The sequence below is a fragment of the Corvus kubaryi genome, unplaced genomic scaffold (genome assembly GCF_017639235.1).
Source record: "Corvus kubaryi isolate FWS band 111438036 unplaced genomic scaffold, C.kubaryi_AGA036_p1.0 66, whole genome shotgun sequence".
In the NCBI taxonomy this organism is placed as follows: Eukaryota; Metazoa; Chordata; class Aves; order Passeriformes; family Corvidae; genus Corvus; species Corvus kubaryi.
In genome coordinates, this window is record NW_024582054.1 from 31,527,521 (window position 1) to 31,543,979 (window position 16,459).

Consider the following 16,459-nt stretch of genomic DNA (forward strand, 5'->3'; position numbering starts at 1 on the left):
CAATAAAGGCTGCAGATACATGTATAAATAAATACATAAATACATGTGTATGTTAACTTTTAAGCCAAGGTTAAAGTTGACACTGTATATTTCTCCATGACTCACCTTTTCTCATTTTCTCTGCTTGCTCTTTCCACTGTTTCACTTCATTTTCATTGACTAACCTAAAAGGAAAAGGGATGTAGCACGTGAGACAATCCTACTACAGCAAATAAGAGACCATCACCAGCAAGAAACATGACTGAGCAAGTGGGATTTAAGGTTCCCAAACTGGTACACCTAACAGCTCTGCTGTGTCTCCCTCCAGCAGGGTTACGTAAAATTTATCAGGGAACATGCAAAAACTCCTAAATCTCAAGTATTGTCTGCAAGTGCTGTCTAATGAAAAGGACGGGCTTAATTTATAAGGTGGGGTGAGTGAGTCCTGGCAAGTCAACAGCTCCAGGGATGCTGGCTTGTGTCCAGCTGAGGAGAAGGAACATCACTGTGTGACAGCGACAAGTAAGGAACAGTCACACTCGAGCGCTTACATTCGTACAACATTTTTAATGTTGAAGTTTTCCAGGGGAGTGGCGTCGGGGTCCTGCCCTTTGTCACTCTGGATGACGATCTGCTGCACGATCCTGTCGAGCAGCAGCCAGTACTGGACAGTGTTGCCGCTTCTTTTATCTGCAGGGAAGGAAGGGGAGAGACTGACGTGAGCAAAGGGGAGGTTGTGACGCCCCTGGGCAGGAGAGCTGGGCTGCCAAGCCTCCAGCAAGCCATGGGTTTCCTGGTCTCTCCTGGGACTCACAAGGCATCTGGAGACAGTGATGCAGGATGGACATAAAGTGCGGGTACGCCTCGCTGTGCGTCAGCCTCTTCCTCGTCAGCTCAAACATCTGAGTTGCACTTTTGGTGTCGATGTGGACCTGTGGACAGGAGCCAGGCAAGGTCAGGCCACTGCACCCACAATAGCATCTCCTGTTCCCCGAGTCTCAGCTTCAGACCCTACGAGTCACCCCCACCCCAAAACTGATGGACAGATCAGCCCCACTGCCCTGCGAGGGGCAAACAGAGCTGTTGGGCAGCCGGAGGACAGAAGGGCTAAAGCAGGCTCTAGGACAGATGTTGCAAAAGAGCAGGGCAACAGGAAAGATTTCCAACATCCACATTTTATCCAGAATACCACTCTTTGTCCCAGGGCACACAGGTGTTTTTAAAACTAACTGTGACATTGAGTGCCAGTGTCTGCATCAGGGGCATTCGTACTCACCAGCTCGAATCTTTTGGCAAACTCCAGCTCATCTTCATTTCTAAGCATTTCGAAGAAATCTAAGTGCCTGAGGAAAGAAAGGAAAAAAAATACTGTCAAAAGCAGATACAAAAGTGGCAATTAATAAATTATAGACACCTGATCTGTCAGCAGCCCAGAGGCTGGCAGGGCTTGAAACACCAGCTGAACCTTCAGCCTCGACCTCCTAGTCATTACAGCATGTCCAAGGAGCCTTTTGGGATGAGAAGAGGTGGATGAGGGCTGACAGCATCCCCGGACCCCTGATGGCACATCGTTCCCAGCTCAACCCTACATCAGAATGCAGCAAAACCACGCTGGAATATTTTGTTCCGTCTCTGGAGACAGCAGGGAATTTCTGTAAGAGGTGTGACTCTAGAGCCATGTGCTTTCCCCAAATGCCAAAACCAGAAGCAAGGGCACCAAACAAAAACCCCAAGTGGGCTGGGAGTCACTACTCACCGGTCAAGGGTTGAATTTTCATGTTGTCTTAACTTATCAATGACTGGCTGGATCCCGAGCATGAGGAACTCGTATCTCAGATGGAGTCTGAAATCCAGGCTTTCCTGCAAGGGACAGTTGTGGGCTCAGCACAAGATGCACATCCTCAGAAAGTTCACTGAAATAAGAGCACCCCAATCACACCCCAAGGCCTCCCTCTCCCAGAGCCCCGGCGCTCACCACGCCTGCCCCCTGACTCAGGACGGCATTGATGAAGGACATGATGGCTGTCTTGAGGCTCACTTCATCTCGGTACCGGCCCGTGCTCTTGTCCAAGTCGTTGATCAGCGTCTGCCAAACACACGGTGTCAGTTAAAGCCCCGTGACAGCCCCAGTGCTGCAAAAACAGCCAGGGAACACACACAGGAACAACTCCTCACGATGCTCCCATAGCTGGTGATGCACCATCAGCTGCTGGCCACCCCAGCACCCACTTGGGCTAACATCAGCCCATCCAGGTATGCTGCAGCCTTGCAGAGCTGTGATCCCAGTGACCCTGCACAAGCAAGCTGATTTTTTTTTGGTTGGTGTTGCCTTGAGTAACTGTTTCCTCCCTCTTCGCTTGGCTGCAGATCTCATCAGACACGGTTCTGGGCTAATTCCGGATTTCTGGACTCGCAAGCAGCCATAACAAAACATTTGCAAGCAGCCATTTAGATATTCAGGGGGAGAAAGGGACAGGAATGCTGAATTTCAGGGGCTGAGGGGTGAGTGGAGACACACCCACCTGAAAACGAGTCCTTTCGCTGGCGTATTTCTGGTAGTGCAGCATCGCCTCCAGTACCTTTTTGTGGCCCCCGGGAACCAGGCACACGGCGCCCATGATTTCCAGCACTGCCACCTTTGTCTTAATGTTCTCCGTGCTCAGACTCTGAGCGATTACGTTAATGCTCTCCAGGTGGGCCAGGACGTGGGCCCGGCCCAGGGAGTTGTTCATTAGTGCTTTTATACATCCAATGAGCGAGGTATGTATTCGAGACTCTGCTGTCTCATAGTCCATGCTTTTCAGAAAGTTGAGGATACACGATAAGCCATCCAGGTCGATGAACCGGGTCACAAACCTGCCAGGAAGAGGGGTTTTAACTTCAAAACAAAAGGCTAAAGGACTGTCTTACCCACAAACAGGCCTAACTTGTTTGTTGATGTAAACCCAGAACCTTCTTATATACTTTTTATTGGACACCAGGAAGCCTGAAGAACTCCTGGGCTCAGACACAGGGATGGGGTTATAAAAATCAATTTAACTGGTGCCTGATAGCATAAGCAACCAGGAGTCATCTGCACAAGGTTGTCCAGAGTGAGGATATTTGGAAGAGGACCAGGTAATCCAGCCATCAACACAAGTCCCAGGATGGAGATTGGAAGTTTGCAGTCACACTGCAAAAAATACAACCCTGAGTCTTAAATCCCACTCACCCAAGACCAGTTTTGGACTGGAAGAAGATCCCAGACTCTTAAGTCACCTCCTCATCAGCTGCAGACACCTCAATGTCAGCCTTTCTGCCTTCTGCTACCTCTCCTGCCTCACCATCCACACTCTTCTCCTCCTTTAGGCACATCTCCCCAATTTTAAGGGATTTTTAATTTTTATGATGACTTACAATACCACTGAGCAGAAAGCAGACAGCAAACACATGGCAGCGCCCCAGGCAGATTCACCAGAGCAGGCAGACAAAACACTGCACACTGCTGAGGCATTTTAGGGCCCCCCTGCCCAGTGCCATCCAGGCTGGGTGTCCTCTGGTTTGGCAAAAGGCACGGGCTCGGAAAGCAAACGAGCCAAGAACATCCCAGCACTGGGATAATTTTAATTCGAAACAAGCCATGCTGATGGGCAGCAACAAAAGGGCTAATTGCAGGCTTGGGGAAAACTGCTTTGTCTGCTTCAAAGCCTGCTCTTCTTCCAGCCAAAGTCAATAGCAAAGTTAAGTGTTCACCTCCCTGGGGGCAAAAATAGGTCCAACAGGTAAAATTTTCTACAGAGCCTGCTGCATCCCTCCAAAAACACTCAAACCCCAGTTTTCAAGGACTTTGCAACGTTTCATGGATGGCCACCAGCCACAAGGTCCAGGTGTCACAGGAATCAGGTGCTCATCCTCGACCCTGTGAATTTCTTACCAAGTACCATCACCACAGGTGGAAGAGGGAAAAGTATTTGCAAGCAATAGTAAATTTGTTTCTTCCATAACCAAAACAGGTCAGGTATTTCCTACTGGAAGATGTTCCCATCAGAAGATGTCAACCTGAGGCATCTCAGTGTGTGCACGCAGACTCCAGAGAAAACGAAATTAGGAAAAGCTACACATTCAGAAAGAAGTCCCAGCCTTCCTTTATCCTCCCCATCAAAAGTTCTTTTCATTTCATAAAAGCCTGAAGATTCATGTGACTTTATTCCCTTATAAAGTGCAAGAGGAGCTGAAGTTAAAACAAAGGGCCTGGCTGACCAATAAAAATTGTCGTTTTCTTGGGAAAAAAAATCAATCTGTAAGGAATTCTTACCTTCTGTTCCAGTAAGAACAAAGGAAAATTTGGAAAAAATAAAGAAGCTGCCTGATTTGTCTAGACAGGAAAGTCCTGGTGGCTCTTGGTCACTAAAAGGACCAAGAAAAGGGAACAAAATGACAAAATGGGACAAAAAAAAAGCAGTTGGTGAAACAAAAAAAAAGCAATTTGTGCCTCGGAGTCCTGGCCTTCCTCACCCTGTACAGCTCCCATTTACATTTCTATTTAACCCCCTGCTCTGCCAGAGAACTCAAATCCAAAGCCACAACCACAGCAATAAAGCCAGGAAAGGGAAGGGAATTGCCTCATTGGTTTTGTCCGCAGTGCAGTCTTCAAACTTTCGATTGTTTTATTTCTCTCCTCCTCATCTTCTTTTTCCAAGGCGATCAGTGATTTTCTCTGTGAAAGGAGGAAGGCAGAAGTCAGAAGATGTCCCTGCAAAACGTGTGCCCAAGGAGTGTCAGTGCCCACCGCCCACCGTGCCAAGCCATGGGGATCCTAAATCCATCCTGGAAGTCTGGAATCCCTACAGCAATCACAGGACTTGGGAAACAGAGCAGTGAGGAAAACCTCTCTGTGGTCTGCAAGGAGACAGCCTGGACTGGGGACAGGGGGATGAGGCCACTGTCTCCAAGCCCCCACATGACTCCTGCTCTGCTCTGCACTGGTGTGGCCTCACCTTGAGTCCTGGGGGCAGTTTTGGGGCACCACAATATAAAAAAGACATCCAAAAAAGACACTGAGCTATTGGAGAGCATCCAGAGTAGGCCATGGGCAGGGTGAACAGCTAACCCTGTCATTCCCAAGTCTCCCAGTGCAAGCCACCAGTGTGCATCTGGGCTGGGGACAGTGGCTGTGTGCACAGGATGCATCTCCCACACTGTGCTTTGCTCTCCAGCTGGGGCTGGGATTTGACTCCTGCACCAGGGCAGGAGGGCTGCCTGCTCCCTGGGCATGCATGGGGTACAGCTACAGCTAAAGCAACCCCCAAGTGGTTCCTGCACCACCCGACAGCGCTGGGCCCCCAGAGGTGTCAGGGTGAGCTCTGCCAGCACCAGCTGAGGCTAATCCAAAGCAGAGAGAAAGGGTCCAGCAGACATGAGGAGCTGTGCTGACCCCAGCATTTAACCCAGCTCCTCTTCAGCAGCACGTCAGGGAGATCAAAGCCACCCTCCAGGCATCTGGCAGGCTTTGATCACAAGCTCTGCTCAGGCTCAGGGCTCTGCCTGGCTGGCAGCCCATGGCCAGCACTGGGTGCTCCTGCACTCCCAGAGGGAAGCAGCACACTCCCTCCTGGCTCACAGCCCCTGCTCATCCCTCTGCCCCATCCCTGCAAGTGTTCAACGCCAGGCTGGATGGGGCTTGGAGCAACCTGGTCTGGTGGAAGGTGTCCCTGCCCACAGCAGGGGGGTGGAACTGCATGTTCTTTAAGGTCGCTTCCAACCCAAATGCCATCCATGGTTCTGTGACGGTATGAAACGCCCCAGATCCCGTAGGAACATCTCCACTTTGCACCTGTTGGTCTAACAGATGAGACTGCCTCTGTTAACACCTGCCACCCTCTCAGGCACAACAACGCTGACAGACTGTCCCCACTGTGCTGCTGCCCCACACGGGGTTCACAGGCACCAGAGCACTGGGGGAATACTCACAGCAGCCATTGAATTCAGCTGATCGATGTAGAACTCTGGCCAGCTGGTGGCTCCTTTATTTTCTTCCTGGTCCTGAAGGGGATAAGAAAGAGAAACAAAACCAGAAGATTAGTAGAAATAGTATTAACATCCCCTGCCCTTCATGACCAACCGCTTCTGAAGTGCCTCTGAGCTCTTGCATTACTTTATATTAATCGAAGTGTGACTTTCTACATTCTGAGCTCACCCCTGAAAGCCCCAGCTATGGGAACGTTACCTGTTTTACTGAACTGCCATACTTTAAATACAATTACACCACCTGCCTGTGACCAAACGCTGCCCCACTGATACCGCATCAGTCTTGTGATTACCAGCTTCCAAGAAACCACACTGAAATTTTACATCCAAATCTCTCTTGTTCCAGTGTCCTTGAAGCTTTGGCTGCACAGCCTTGAATATGCTTGGGGAGGAAAATGTTTACAAGCAATGAAGAGTGTTTAAATGTGACATGATCTAGGCTGCACCCCTGGAGCAGAACCATGACTTATCAACATATCAACATCCTAAGAGAGACTCCAGGCATAACAGACAATTCCTCTGGGGACTTCATAAGTCACTAGAAGGGAACATGCATCTGGCAATGTTGCCTCTTAAAGGATGTCACCCCTGGGCCCATGATCTATGACATTGAATGATGCAGAGCCTTGTTTGGCCATACTGGTCTACGATGCCCTGCATCTGTTGGGGCCCATGAGGGGTTTTCAGGTTCTACCTTGTTCTTGTAGGACATGATTGAAGGACCTCTGAGCCCAGCTCAGATAACTAATGCTGCACATTCCCAGGGGCTGCATGGAGTAAGTAGGCAGAATTTGAGGGAATACTTAATAATTAACCTTTTTCCCCACTTTATTTTCCTAAAAAACACATACATCAAAAGAAGAAGAGGATTTCACAGCAGAAATGCCACACAGGTCTAGGCTAGAGTCAACAAATACTGTACGAATCCCAGACATTTTCCATCAGTAACCATCTTCTGATCACAGCCTGACTTGATGCACAGCTCTGCCCCTTCCCTAGCTTTAAGAGATGTTTGTAAACCTCATCTTACACCGATGGTGGGAGCTGGACAACCTCCTCTCTGCCCCCACATCTGTGCATGCAGACAACTGCAGCTGATTTCAGCGAGCCCAAGGAGCAGAGTCCCAAATATTTACCGTGGCTCAAGAGGCAAATGTGGGAAACATTTGTGCATCCAAACTGCCCAAGCTGCAGCGCGCCAAGACGAGGACACGCGGAGTCAAGGACAGGTAATTTGGATGAGATTCAGTTCACCCCTGGGCAGCACAGCCTGTGCCTGCAGACCTGACCCTTCCTTTCACTGTGCCTGGCTCCAGGGTAGGGACAAAACAAGTCTGAGAGCAACAAGAGGCCTGGAAACCTCTGCCCTTTGCTTTAACACTCCTCCTGACCCCACAACCCCTCAGAGGTGCCAAGCAGCTGGGCTGAGGCTCAGGCCACCTGTCTGCCCAGAGTCAATTCTGTCTGACATGGCCACTGAGTCTTTCAGGTCCTCAGCTGGGCCCTGTGCACCTGAGCCAACCCCCTCCTCCAAGCTGCCTCACGTCCTGCCAGGAGAAGGCTCAGCACAAAGCTTGTGGGCATTCTGATTTTCCCAGCTTTCCTGCCCCACTTCAGAGTCCGGCATGCAAATGTACTCCAGGGGACAGCGGAGCTGGGACACTCATGGGTGCCTTGAACATGGGTGGCCCTGTCACCTCCTGGAGGAATCAGTGAAGGTCTTCCCCACCACCCCTCTTATAAGGACCATCTCTTTCCCACCAGTGGTCCCAACAGAGACACCAGCTGGGAAGGGTGGCAAGGTCTGCAGGGAGTGAGGTCCGTGCTGAGGAATGGGGAGGGAAGGCAGCAGGGCTGGGTCATCCCACATCCCAGGACCTTCCCATGTTCTGTGAACACCTGTGAGGCAGGCAGGGACCTGGACCTGCTGCTCGTTTAGGGTTGAAAAGAAGCGGTGGAGCAAATAAAGGTCTCTGGGGGGCCAAGGGGAGGCTGAACAACAAAATTGGCTAAACTGCTCATTTATAATTAACGCGGTGCATTATAAATATTTCCCTTTGCTGGGCTCCCTCGGGCTCTTGCATTTCCTCCCTGAAACCCCCAATTTAGAAGGCACTCTCAATTAAGTGCAGCAGAACCTCATTAATTCCGATGAGCAGCTGGGCAGGCTCGTCAGAAAGCAGCAAAGGGGGACTGCACAATAAAGCAGGCAAAGATCAGGGCATGGGCTTCCCTCAGCTCGCTGCAGGATGTTGCTCAGTGGTAATTACTGGGGCTAATGGTCTACAGCACACTGATAAGTGTCCTTTGGTGTATTCCTGGTGGTAAAGAAATCTCCTGACAAAACGACAGCCTGGAGGGAAGTGAGTCACAAGGCTCTGCTCAGTGCCAGGAGGAGGGAGGAACCTCTCTGGCATCAGGGTTTGAAAGGGTGAATGTGTAAGATGTTTTCCCAGCACCCACAGTGGGTTTTGGGGATGTGGGTTTTGCAGCCTGCCTTCAGGACCCAGACACAGAGCTGAGTACCTCCAACGTGAGCATCTCCAGGATGCTCCACTGCATCACTGAACATCTCCCAGTTTCTAATTCTCTGGGCTGAGTCTTTGCTGTGTGTGCTCTCAAGCAGCACAGAAGTGAGGGCTGATCTGAACCCTGCTGGAGCCCAGACTGAGCTGCTCTGTTAGAGACACACTGATGGCTTTAATTGCACACTGCAGGGAAGAGGTCCTTTCTCTTCTACAACATTTGCATCAACATCCCTCACTGTCCTCCAGGCCCTGATGTGCCACCACGCACATGCTCTGCTGCAAAACTTAGGACATGCCAAAGTTGCACAGCCAAGGGCAAACCTTGCTCCATCCCCTGCTTTGCTCCACCTGCTCTCCCCACCTACTTCTTCTTTCCAGGGACCTGGCAAAAACACAAATCCCATCAGCTATGGCTGTGGTGTCACCATGTCACCCTCTCCTGTCACCGGCTCTGCTGTCCCTTCACCCTAAGTTCTGTGCATGGGGCTGATGGATGCTGCCACTCCACTGTTTTGTTCCACGGTGGCAGGGGCAGGGGGTGCTGATGTGAACCCAATAAACAAGCTCCATCCCCTCCTCAGCACCGCAGGGAAAGCAGTGCCCGCTCAAGATGCCTCATTAACAGGAGCTTTTCCAAGTGAAGGTCACCAATCTGCCAGCTCCAGCCATCCCTTTCCTCTTCCCAGGGAGATTTCACACTCCCCAGCCCTGTCATGTCTTGGTTACAAGGCTGACACTTCCACGGCCTTCATGCCTCCCCCTCGGAGTGTCAGCAGCTCCCACAGCCAGACTTCCTTCTCTTCCAAATGACCACTGGACAGAGGAAGTGGGGCCTCAGGCAGTGATGGCTCAAAGCAATTTCAAGGCTGGCCTCAACCTATTTGCGCCTGGAAGATGCATCTCCTGCCGCTCTGACCCGCAGGAATGCAGCTGCTGGGAGGGAGCACTGCAACCTCACAGCATGTCCCCATGGTGGTGGGGAGAAAGACACCTGTGATGTGCCTCAGGGCTTTGTCACACCTGCTTTGCTTCCTGAAAAAGCTTCTGGCAACATCTTTGAGATCCTCAGTCTGCAGGTGATGTCACATCTGATCCAGCAGCCTGCTTCCCTACGCTCACAGCCCATGGTGGTGCTTTGGGATAACTGGATCTGGAGCTGCTTTGGGATAATTGATGGTGGCTGGCTGAGTTCTCCATTCATCTGATGTCCAACACACCAAGCTACATCCTACGAGGTTGGAAGGAAAGGCCTGGCTCACAGCAGCCAGCTCCACGAAAGCCCTAGAGAGCCCTTCAGTGACAACATCCATGGCTTTTCTCCAAGGTAACACGTGATAGGACTAAAGGAAATGGCCTCAGGTTGTGCCAGGGGAGGCTTAGGTCGGATATTTTGAAAAAATTATTCACTGAAAATGTGGTGAGGAACTGCCCAGGGAAGTGGTGGAATCACCATCCCTAAAGAGTCCAAAAAGGTGTTGATGTGGCACTTGGGGCCATGGTTTAAGGGTGAATATGGCAGTACTGGGTTAATGGCTGGATTCAATGATCTTAGAGGTCTTTCCAACCTTAACAATTCTATGATTTTGATGGTTCACCTCCCTCTTGGCACTACCTGCAAGGTTAGTCTGCCCCAGGAGAACTTTGCTCCGGGGAAGTCACAGCAAGGGGCTAAAAAAACCCTCTTCAGTTGGTACCTGCTGCAAAAATAGAAACACCCCCTTCATTTTTACACATTGTCCTGACACAACTTTTATTTTGCACAGTGTTCCCCGCCCCTCCTTGCTGCTCCATAACAGCAGAGCAAGGGAAAGCTCGCAGCAGCTGGCAGCCCATTGCATTTGGGCAATCCCTCCCTCCCTGACTGCTCTGGATGATCCACCTGGATGCTGTTTGCAAGGTCAGAGAGGAAGCAGACTCTGGCATGGATGGGTTTTAAAGCCAAGGGGTCTGCAGCCTGCATGAGATGTTTAAATCCAGCCCAGCTCCACCAGCATGGCCCAGCCTTTGCCAGGTGTGTGCTGGCCAAGGTTTGGACTCACCACAGCCCTCCAGGGCTCCCTCATTCCTCCAGGTATCCCTGGAACAGCACCTAAATCATTCAACTAAAGCTGCTTCCCCAGGGAGCCATGCTGCAAAGGGCTGGAATTTCATCAGACTCTCCCCAAGCTGGGATCTCAGGGTCTGAACCAGCCCAGCCCAGCCCAGCTCTGGTTTTCCATATGCTAACACTTCCTATACCCTCTCTCCACAAATACACACATGCCCTCGTACGCTTTTCCCAGAGTTTAAAAATTATGCTCCCCATAAGCAAATATAGCATGACCAGATGCCTTTCATAGTCAGCTGGTTCATTGTTTGAAAAGCTTCGCTTTAAAATCCAAAAAGATTGCTAACAGATGCATTTTTTGGCTGGAGAGCGAGAAAAACCTTGCTTAAACAAAAGTGTGTTGTGATTGGAACTAAAAAGGGAATTACCTTGAAAGATAAAAACTATAAACATTTCCCAGTGAAAAACACCCCCAGCCATGCAAACAGCCAGTTTCTCTTGGTCAGCCTGAGCAAATGACACCTGAGATGGTATTTCAACTGCTGCTGCAATAACAGCAGGTATATCTGGATGCTCAGAGGCCATGAAATCCTTCTCATCCATCCCAGGTGACCCTGGAGCATGGCAAAACGCCGAGCTATTTTATCCTCCCCTCCCCTGCATGCCATCTTTGTCAGCTTGTGCTCTTAGTTCTGCTACTGCAGCAAAAATATGGGGAACTGACATTTTTTAAATGAAGGGAATGGAACACAAGCCCCACAAAGGAGCTGCAGGACTGAGCAGGACAAGTGGAAGCGTGAGCTGGAAGGCGAAGCTCTCTGGAGGGAGTGGGTGGAAGGCGCAGTTGGAGGGGAAAGAGGCTGTCTGGCTGGGAAATAGAGGATTATTGGAGAGACATCACTCATTTCCCTATTTATCACACATTTCCCCATCCTCCTCTGAAGAATCACCACTGTGGCCTTTTCCTAATGCGAAGGGATCCTGGCTTTTTATCTGACCCTGAGGAAATTTTAGTTACAAGCTTTGCTTCACACTGCTCAGAGTGATGCACCCAGGGTTAGTGATGCCACTGGGTTTTCAACACAAGCTTACAGAGCTCAGCATCACTTGGCATCCCTGTGGGCCATTTTTCCTACACTCCAGCTTCAGAACTGCTCAGCTGGACCCAAAGGGAGAGGGGCAGAGCCAGACCCTGCGTTCACGCGAGCTGGTTTTCACTACCCATCCCTCCCACCTGGTTATTTATTCTGAGCATCTGCCCGAACACCCTGTACCCACCCATATTTTGAGGCTCATAAAAACCACCCTTTGAGCTGCTTTAACAGCTTGACATGACACACACGGGCTGTCAGGAGCCAAATCTCCTGTGGTTAGAAAGGTCCTGCAGACTAAGCACGAAGGGTTAATCATTAACTCCCTCTGGAGCGTGGCCTCTGGAAAAAGGCCATCCTGAGTCACCCTCTTCCACAGAGGCAAACCCACAGCCAAAGAAACAGCAAATCTGGAAACCCTCCTGCTTCCTCCCCGTGCTTCCGAGCAATATCCTCTCCTGGAGAGCGGGGCCAGCAGGGAGCGAAATATTTTGGGATGAGGTATGAAACGAGTCATCGTCCAGAAATACCACTTCTAAAAGCAGATTTCACCCCGCTGTTAATGCATCTCCGCCTTTGCATTTCCCTGCTTTATCCCAGCCGTAGAGGGGCTGATGACTTCAAAGAAGGTCTCTCCAATAATCTTTAAATCTCTCTCCTGCCCCGAGCACTGCACGGGTGCAGGCTTTAGTTCCTGCTCAGGCTGCTGCTGATGGAACTCGCCAGCCCCACCACGAGATGCTTTTTGTCTCTCTGCCCCCTGAGCGACACAGGGTGATGCAGGTGGAGTGGGACCACGAGGAATTCATGCAGTGCAACCCCCTGGGCCCAGCAGAGTCAACACTGGGATCAAACCTGCTGTCTCCATGGATGGAGAATCAAGGAGGACAAAGCCTCCACCCTGCCAAGCCAGTCCTGTGGGCTGGGATAAAACCAGCTGCTAGCAGGGCAGAGAAACCAGGATACAGGGCTGCAGGCCATGGGGAAATATTCCAGGGAAAGAAACATGCCTGGGGAATAGCTGGATTTCCCCTGTTTCCTCTCAACAGGCGCTGCCAAGGCCAGGTGCTGTCAGGTCTCTCTCCAGGACAACCCAGCAAAACATGTCTCAGTTTTGGCTCCCTTTTACAAAATCTTGCCCATCATGGGAATATATAAAACATGCGACATCTGGGATGCGCTCTGGGGAGCTGAGTGTGGTGGATGACACCGACAGCACAGGAGGAGCGCCAGCCAAAACTGGCAGCAGAGGAAAGAGCAAAAACTGCTCAGGCGACAATTTTGGATTGGTGGTAAGTCAGGCAGCTGCCTGAGACTGATGCCCACCTTTGCCAGCCCCCTGGGACCCACCAGGTGAAACATTACAAGCATCTCAAGCAAAAACTTGTCATTAAACACAGGGTTTGGGCACATCCTGCACTTCCCGAATCGCCGCCACTCAGAGTGCAGCCAAGGCACTGAGGTAGGACCACTGTCCTATCCCCAGCTCTGCTGCCCTGTCCCAAAAGCACACACTGCTCTCAGCTGGAGAAGTCCAGCACCTCTCCTCGATGCCAGGCTACCATGTAGGTGATCTGGCCTCATGAGAACATGGGAGCACAAGTAAGATTTGCTACGAGCTGCCAGGATATCCACCGGTCTTTCTGCTGCTCACCAGTCATCACCACACAGGGCAGGACAGCCTAGAGCCTGCTGGGCACAGAGACATGTTCTCCAGCCCATGTAATTCCTGACTTCCTCCGTGGCTGGAGCCTTCATTGATATGGTCTCACTCATTTTTAATTTAAAAACAGGAGAAAATAATTTGTCTCCACCAGCACATCTCCATCAGAGCAAGCAGTGGCACCTATGTTCTGCAGCTCACTGTGATGGTATCACAAGTAGGGAAGGAGTGACTGGGAACAGCCAGAGGAATGAGGACCAGAGGAGACCAGCAGCTAGGATCCAGCCTCAGATGGATGCCTGCTCCCAAAACCTCTAAGGATGCCACAGGCACTTCTGTGGCTCCTTCCTTCAACACCCCCAGTGAGCAAGGAGTTTCACAGCACAGCCTTTAAAAAAAACATGAGAGCAAGGAGGTTCTGGAAAGGGAAAGAGCCACCATCAGCTCCATCTAAACCCTTCCTCTGGAGATTAGATAGCACGTAATCTCCACTCACAATAATAATTACACGGCTTTGCTTGATTTAACTCTCCCATTATCCAGACACACCAGGACAAGGCTCTGCTTTATCCACCAGGCAGTGACAGGCGAGCATCCCCTGCCCATTCTCTTGTTGATCCAGACCAGTGCCTGTAATTTGTTAACATCCCTTCTCCCCTCCGATTTAAATCTTGGGCATGGCAGGCCTCTGTCTAACAATAATACAGGGATTTCAGAGGTATTTATGAGAGGCTTAAAACTTAATCCTACATGAGCAAGGTAAGCCTGCTCTTGGCCTAAAATGTGGATGGAAAATCTGGTGCCCTTGCTACAGCAGGAGAAAAGAGGCATCAAACAAGAGCGAGTGCCCTTCAAGTGGGGCCAGTGACTGCCACCCCCTGCAGCCAGGTGAGGGGCACAGTGGCAAATTTGGGAGCAGAATTACAGAACCCTAGAATAGTTTGGGTTGGCAGGGACCTTAAAGACCAACTGGTTCCAATGCCCCTGCTGTCAGCAGGGCACCTTCCACCAGACCAGGTTGCTCCAAGCCCCATCCAACCTGACCTTGAACACTTCCAGGTATGGGGCATCCACAGCTTCTTCGGGCAATCTGTGCCAGTGTTTCAACATCCTCATTGTAAACACATTCTTCCTTTATCTAACCTAAATGATCTTCCAGTTTAAAATCATTATTACCCCTTGTCCTACTGCAGCAGCTCCTTTATAAAGTCTGTCCTCGTGTATTTTATAAGCCTCCTTTAGGTACTGGGTGGGGATCTAAGGAGATGGGGAGCAGCCCCTTGCCCCTGCAAGGCCAACCTCAGTGCCCACAGAGTTCCACGTGGCCCTGATGTGCTGGCAGGGATGAGAATGGGACTGGGGACACCCATGAGGGTTGTGGGGACACCCCCTACAGCCTGAATGGGCTGGAGACCAAAGACCTTGTTTTCCCAGAGAGTCACTCCAGGAACAGATACATTACTGTGACACCCCAAATACCACTTGGCATCCCAAGAGATTTGTGCCCTTCTCCCCATCTCCTCCCCACCGTGCATGAGAGGGAAGAGGCACAGCACTCAAAAGAGTCTCTTACTTTTTTCTTGCTGCAGTAGATCTGCCACTTCTTCTCCGCCGGCAGCGCAAACATGGCCTCTCTGTGCTTGTCCGTGAGGTCAAGTTCATCCTGGAAAGGGGAAAAGAAACACAAAACATGCAATGTGAGTACACAAATGGGTGATGGCACAGACACAACCCCCCAGACAAGCAGTGTAAATCAATGTGGGGCCACACCACAGTGCAGCAGCGACCCCGCAGCATCACCCCGGGACTCTTGATTTTTCAGGGCAATGACACCACTTTTCATCCTGCTCTTGCTGACCTCCCCTGACTCTGGGCTGCCAAATTCCCTGCCTTGTCCCTCCCAGACATCTCCTCCATTGCTTTTAAAGGCTGTAAGTGTTTTGGAAAGGACACCCACGAAGCCATCACAGCTGCCCACAAGACTCACACTGAGAGCTTCAGGTGAGCAACCTCATCTAAGACACACACAGCAAAGAAAATTTCAAACAGGACCTTTCTTTTTTATCATTGTTGCTTCACTGGAGCACTTCACCCTGAGTGGTCCAGCCCATTTCCACTGCTGACACCCTCATATCAACAAAAACTGTAGGTGTTCTGGCTTTTGCTTTGTTTTCCTACAGCTAAAAATAGAAAGCTCTTTTCCTAATACCTACAGTTCACGAAGAGGTACATCCTCTCCATCAAAACTGGATCACGTACTGCCTGGTAGAGATAAAGCTGTTTACTGACTGAAGCTTTTATTGGTTTATCTGATGTTTTAAAGTACACATCCATTTTCGACTTGGAAGCTCGGTTAGCAGCGTGCCCTCCGCCGGGATGCCCGAGTATTATCAAAGCCTCATCGCTTCCTGGTGCTAGATGTAGGTCAAAGCTTTTATGAGGGAACTAAATAAAACATTCAGGCAGGGCTGGGAGGCTTGTTGCTAAAGCCAACATTGATCTTAGAACCATGAGTGTCTCTTAAAACCACTGATGACAATCCTCATGCTGGAAGGGTTTTGGGGCAGCAGTGAGACACTGGAGAGGCTGCAGAAGGTCACAGGAAAGCCCTGCCATGGCCTCCAGCCAACTCATCCCACATAGACAGTGGATTTAAGTAAGAGGATCCAATTAAAAATTACACACTTAATTCCAGCAACTAAAAAAACCCCATACGGAGACCTGTTAAAGCCTGAACAATAAATCAGCTAAAGCTGGCAGCTCCTGTACCCCAATCAAAGCCACATTTGGGGAAGGCTGAACAAGATGCGCCTGGCAAAAGATGGATGCCTGCATGAGCAAGCCCACAGGCAACCAAGAAATTCATCTGATCTAATTCAAGCTCATATTGCACCCAGTAGCCAAGGAAGGGAGCCTTCAGCTATCTTGTAACCCAAACCCAGGAGCCCTCCAGCACAACAACCATTGACAGAGGGCTGCTGGCAGTGCCAAGTATCTCAGAAAGGCTTATCTATCCACTGCAGGTATTGATTTCCCTTCTTGGTGAAATTACTCCTCAAAAGGAAAGGTGTTGTGGAGCTTTTTCTATTACATATTCATGGCGGAGGCTTTGCCTCTTCCCAGATTTTACCCTAAATCTTCAAAC

At 50.4% G+C, this 16,459-nt stretch overlaps 1 protein-coding gene across 5 annotated transcripts in view; it reads right to left on the reverse strand.

Moving 5' to 3' along the window:
- The window catches only part of DAAM1 (dishevelled associated activator of morphogenesis 1), a 90,216-nt gene that overhangs the window by 24,274 nt on the left and 49,483 nt on the right, over positions 1-16,459 (reverse strand). For all 5 annotated transcript variants that reach the window (XM_042047369.1, XM_042047368.1, XM_042047367.1 and 2 more), the window contains 10 exons: positions 14,888-14,977; positions 5,929-6,000; positions 4,581-4,675; positions 2,502-2,835; positions 1,955-2,065; positions 1,736-1,839; positions 1,256-1,322; positions 794-911; positions 531-669; positions 106-164 (listed from right to left, as the gene is read on the reverse strand). In XM_042047369.1, the coding sequence (XP_041903303.1) occupies positions 106-164; positions 531-669; positions 794-911; positions 1,256-1,322; positions 1,736-1,839; positions 1,955-2,065; positions 2,502-2,835; positions 4,581-4,675; positions 5,929-6,000; positions 14,888-14,977 (1,189 nt within the window). The remainder of the gene's footprint in view (positions 1-105; positions 165-530; positions 670-793; positions 912-1,255; positions 1,323-1,735; positions 1,840-1,954; positions 2,066-2,501; positions 2,836-4,580; positions 4,676-5,928; positions 6,001-14,887; positions 14,978-16,459) is intronic.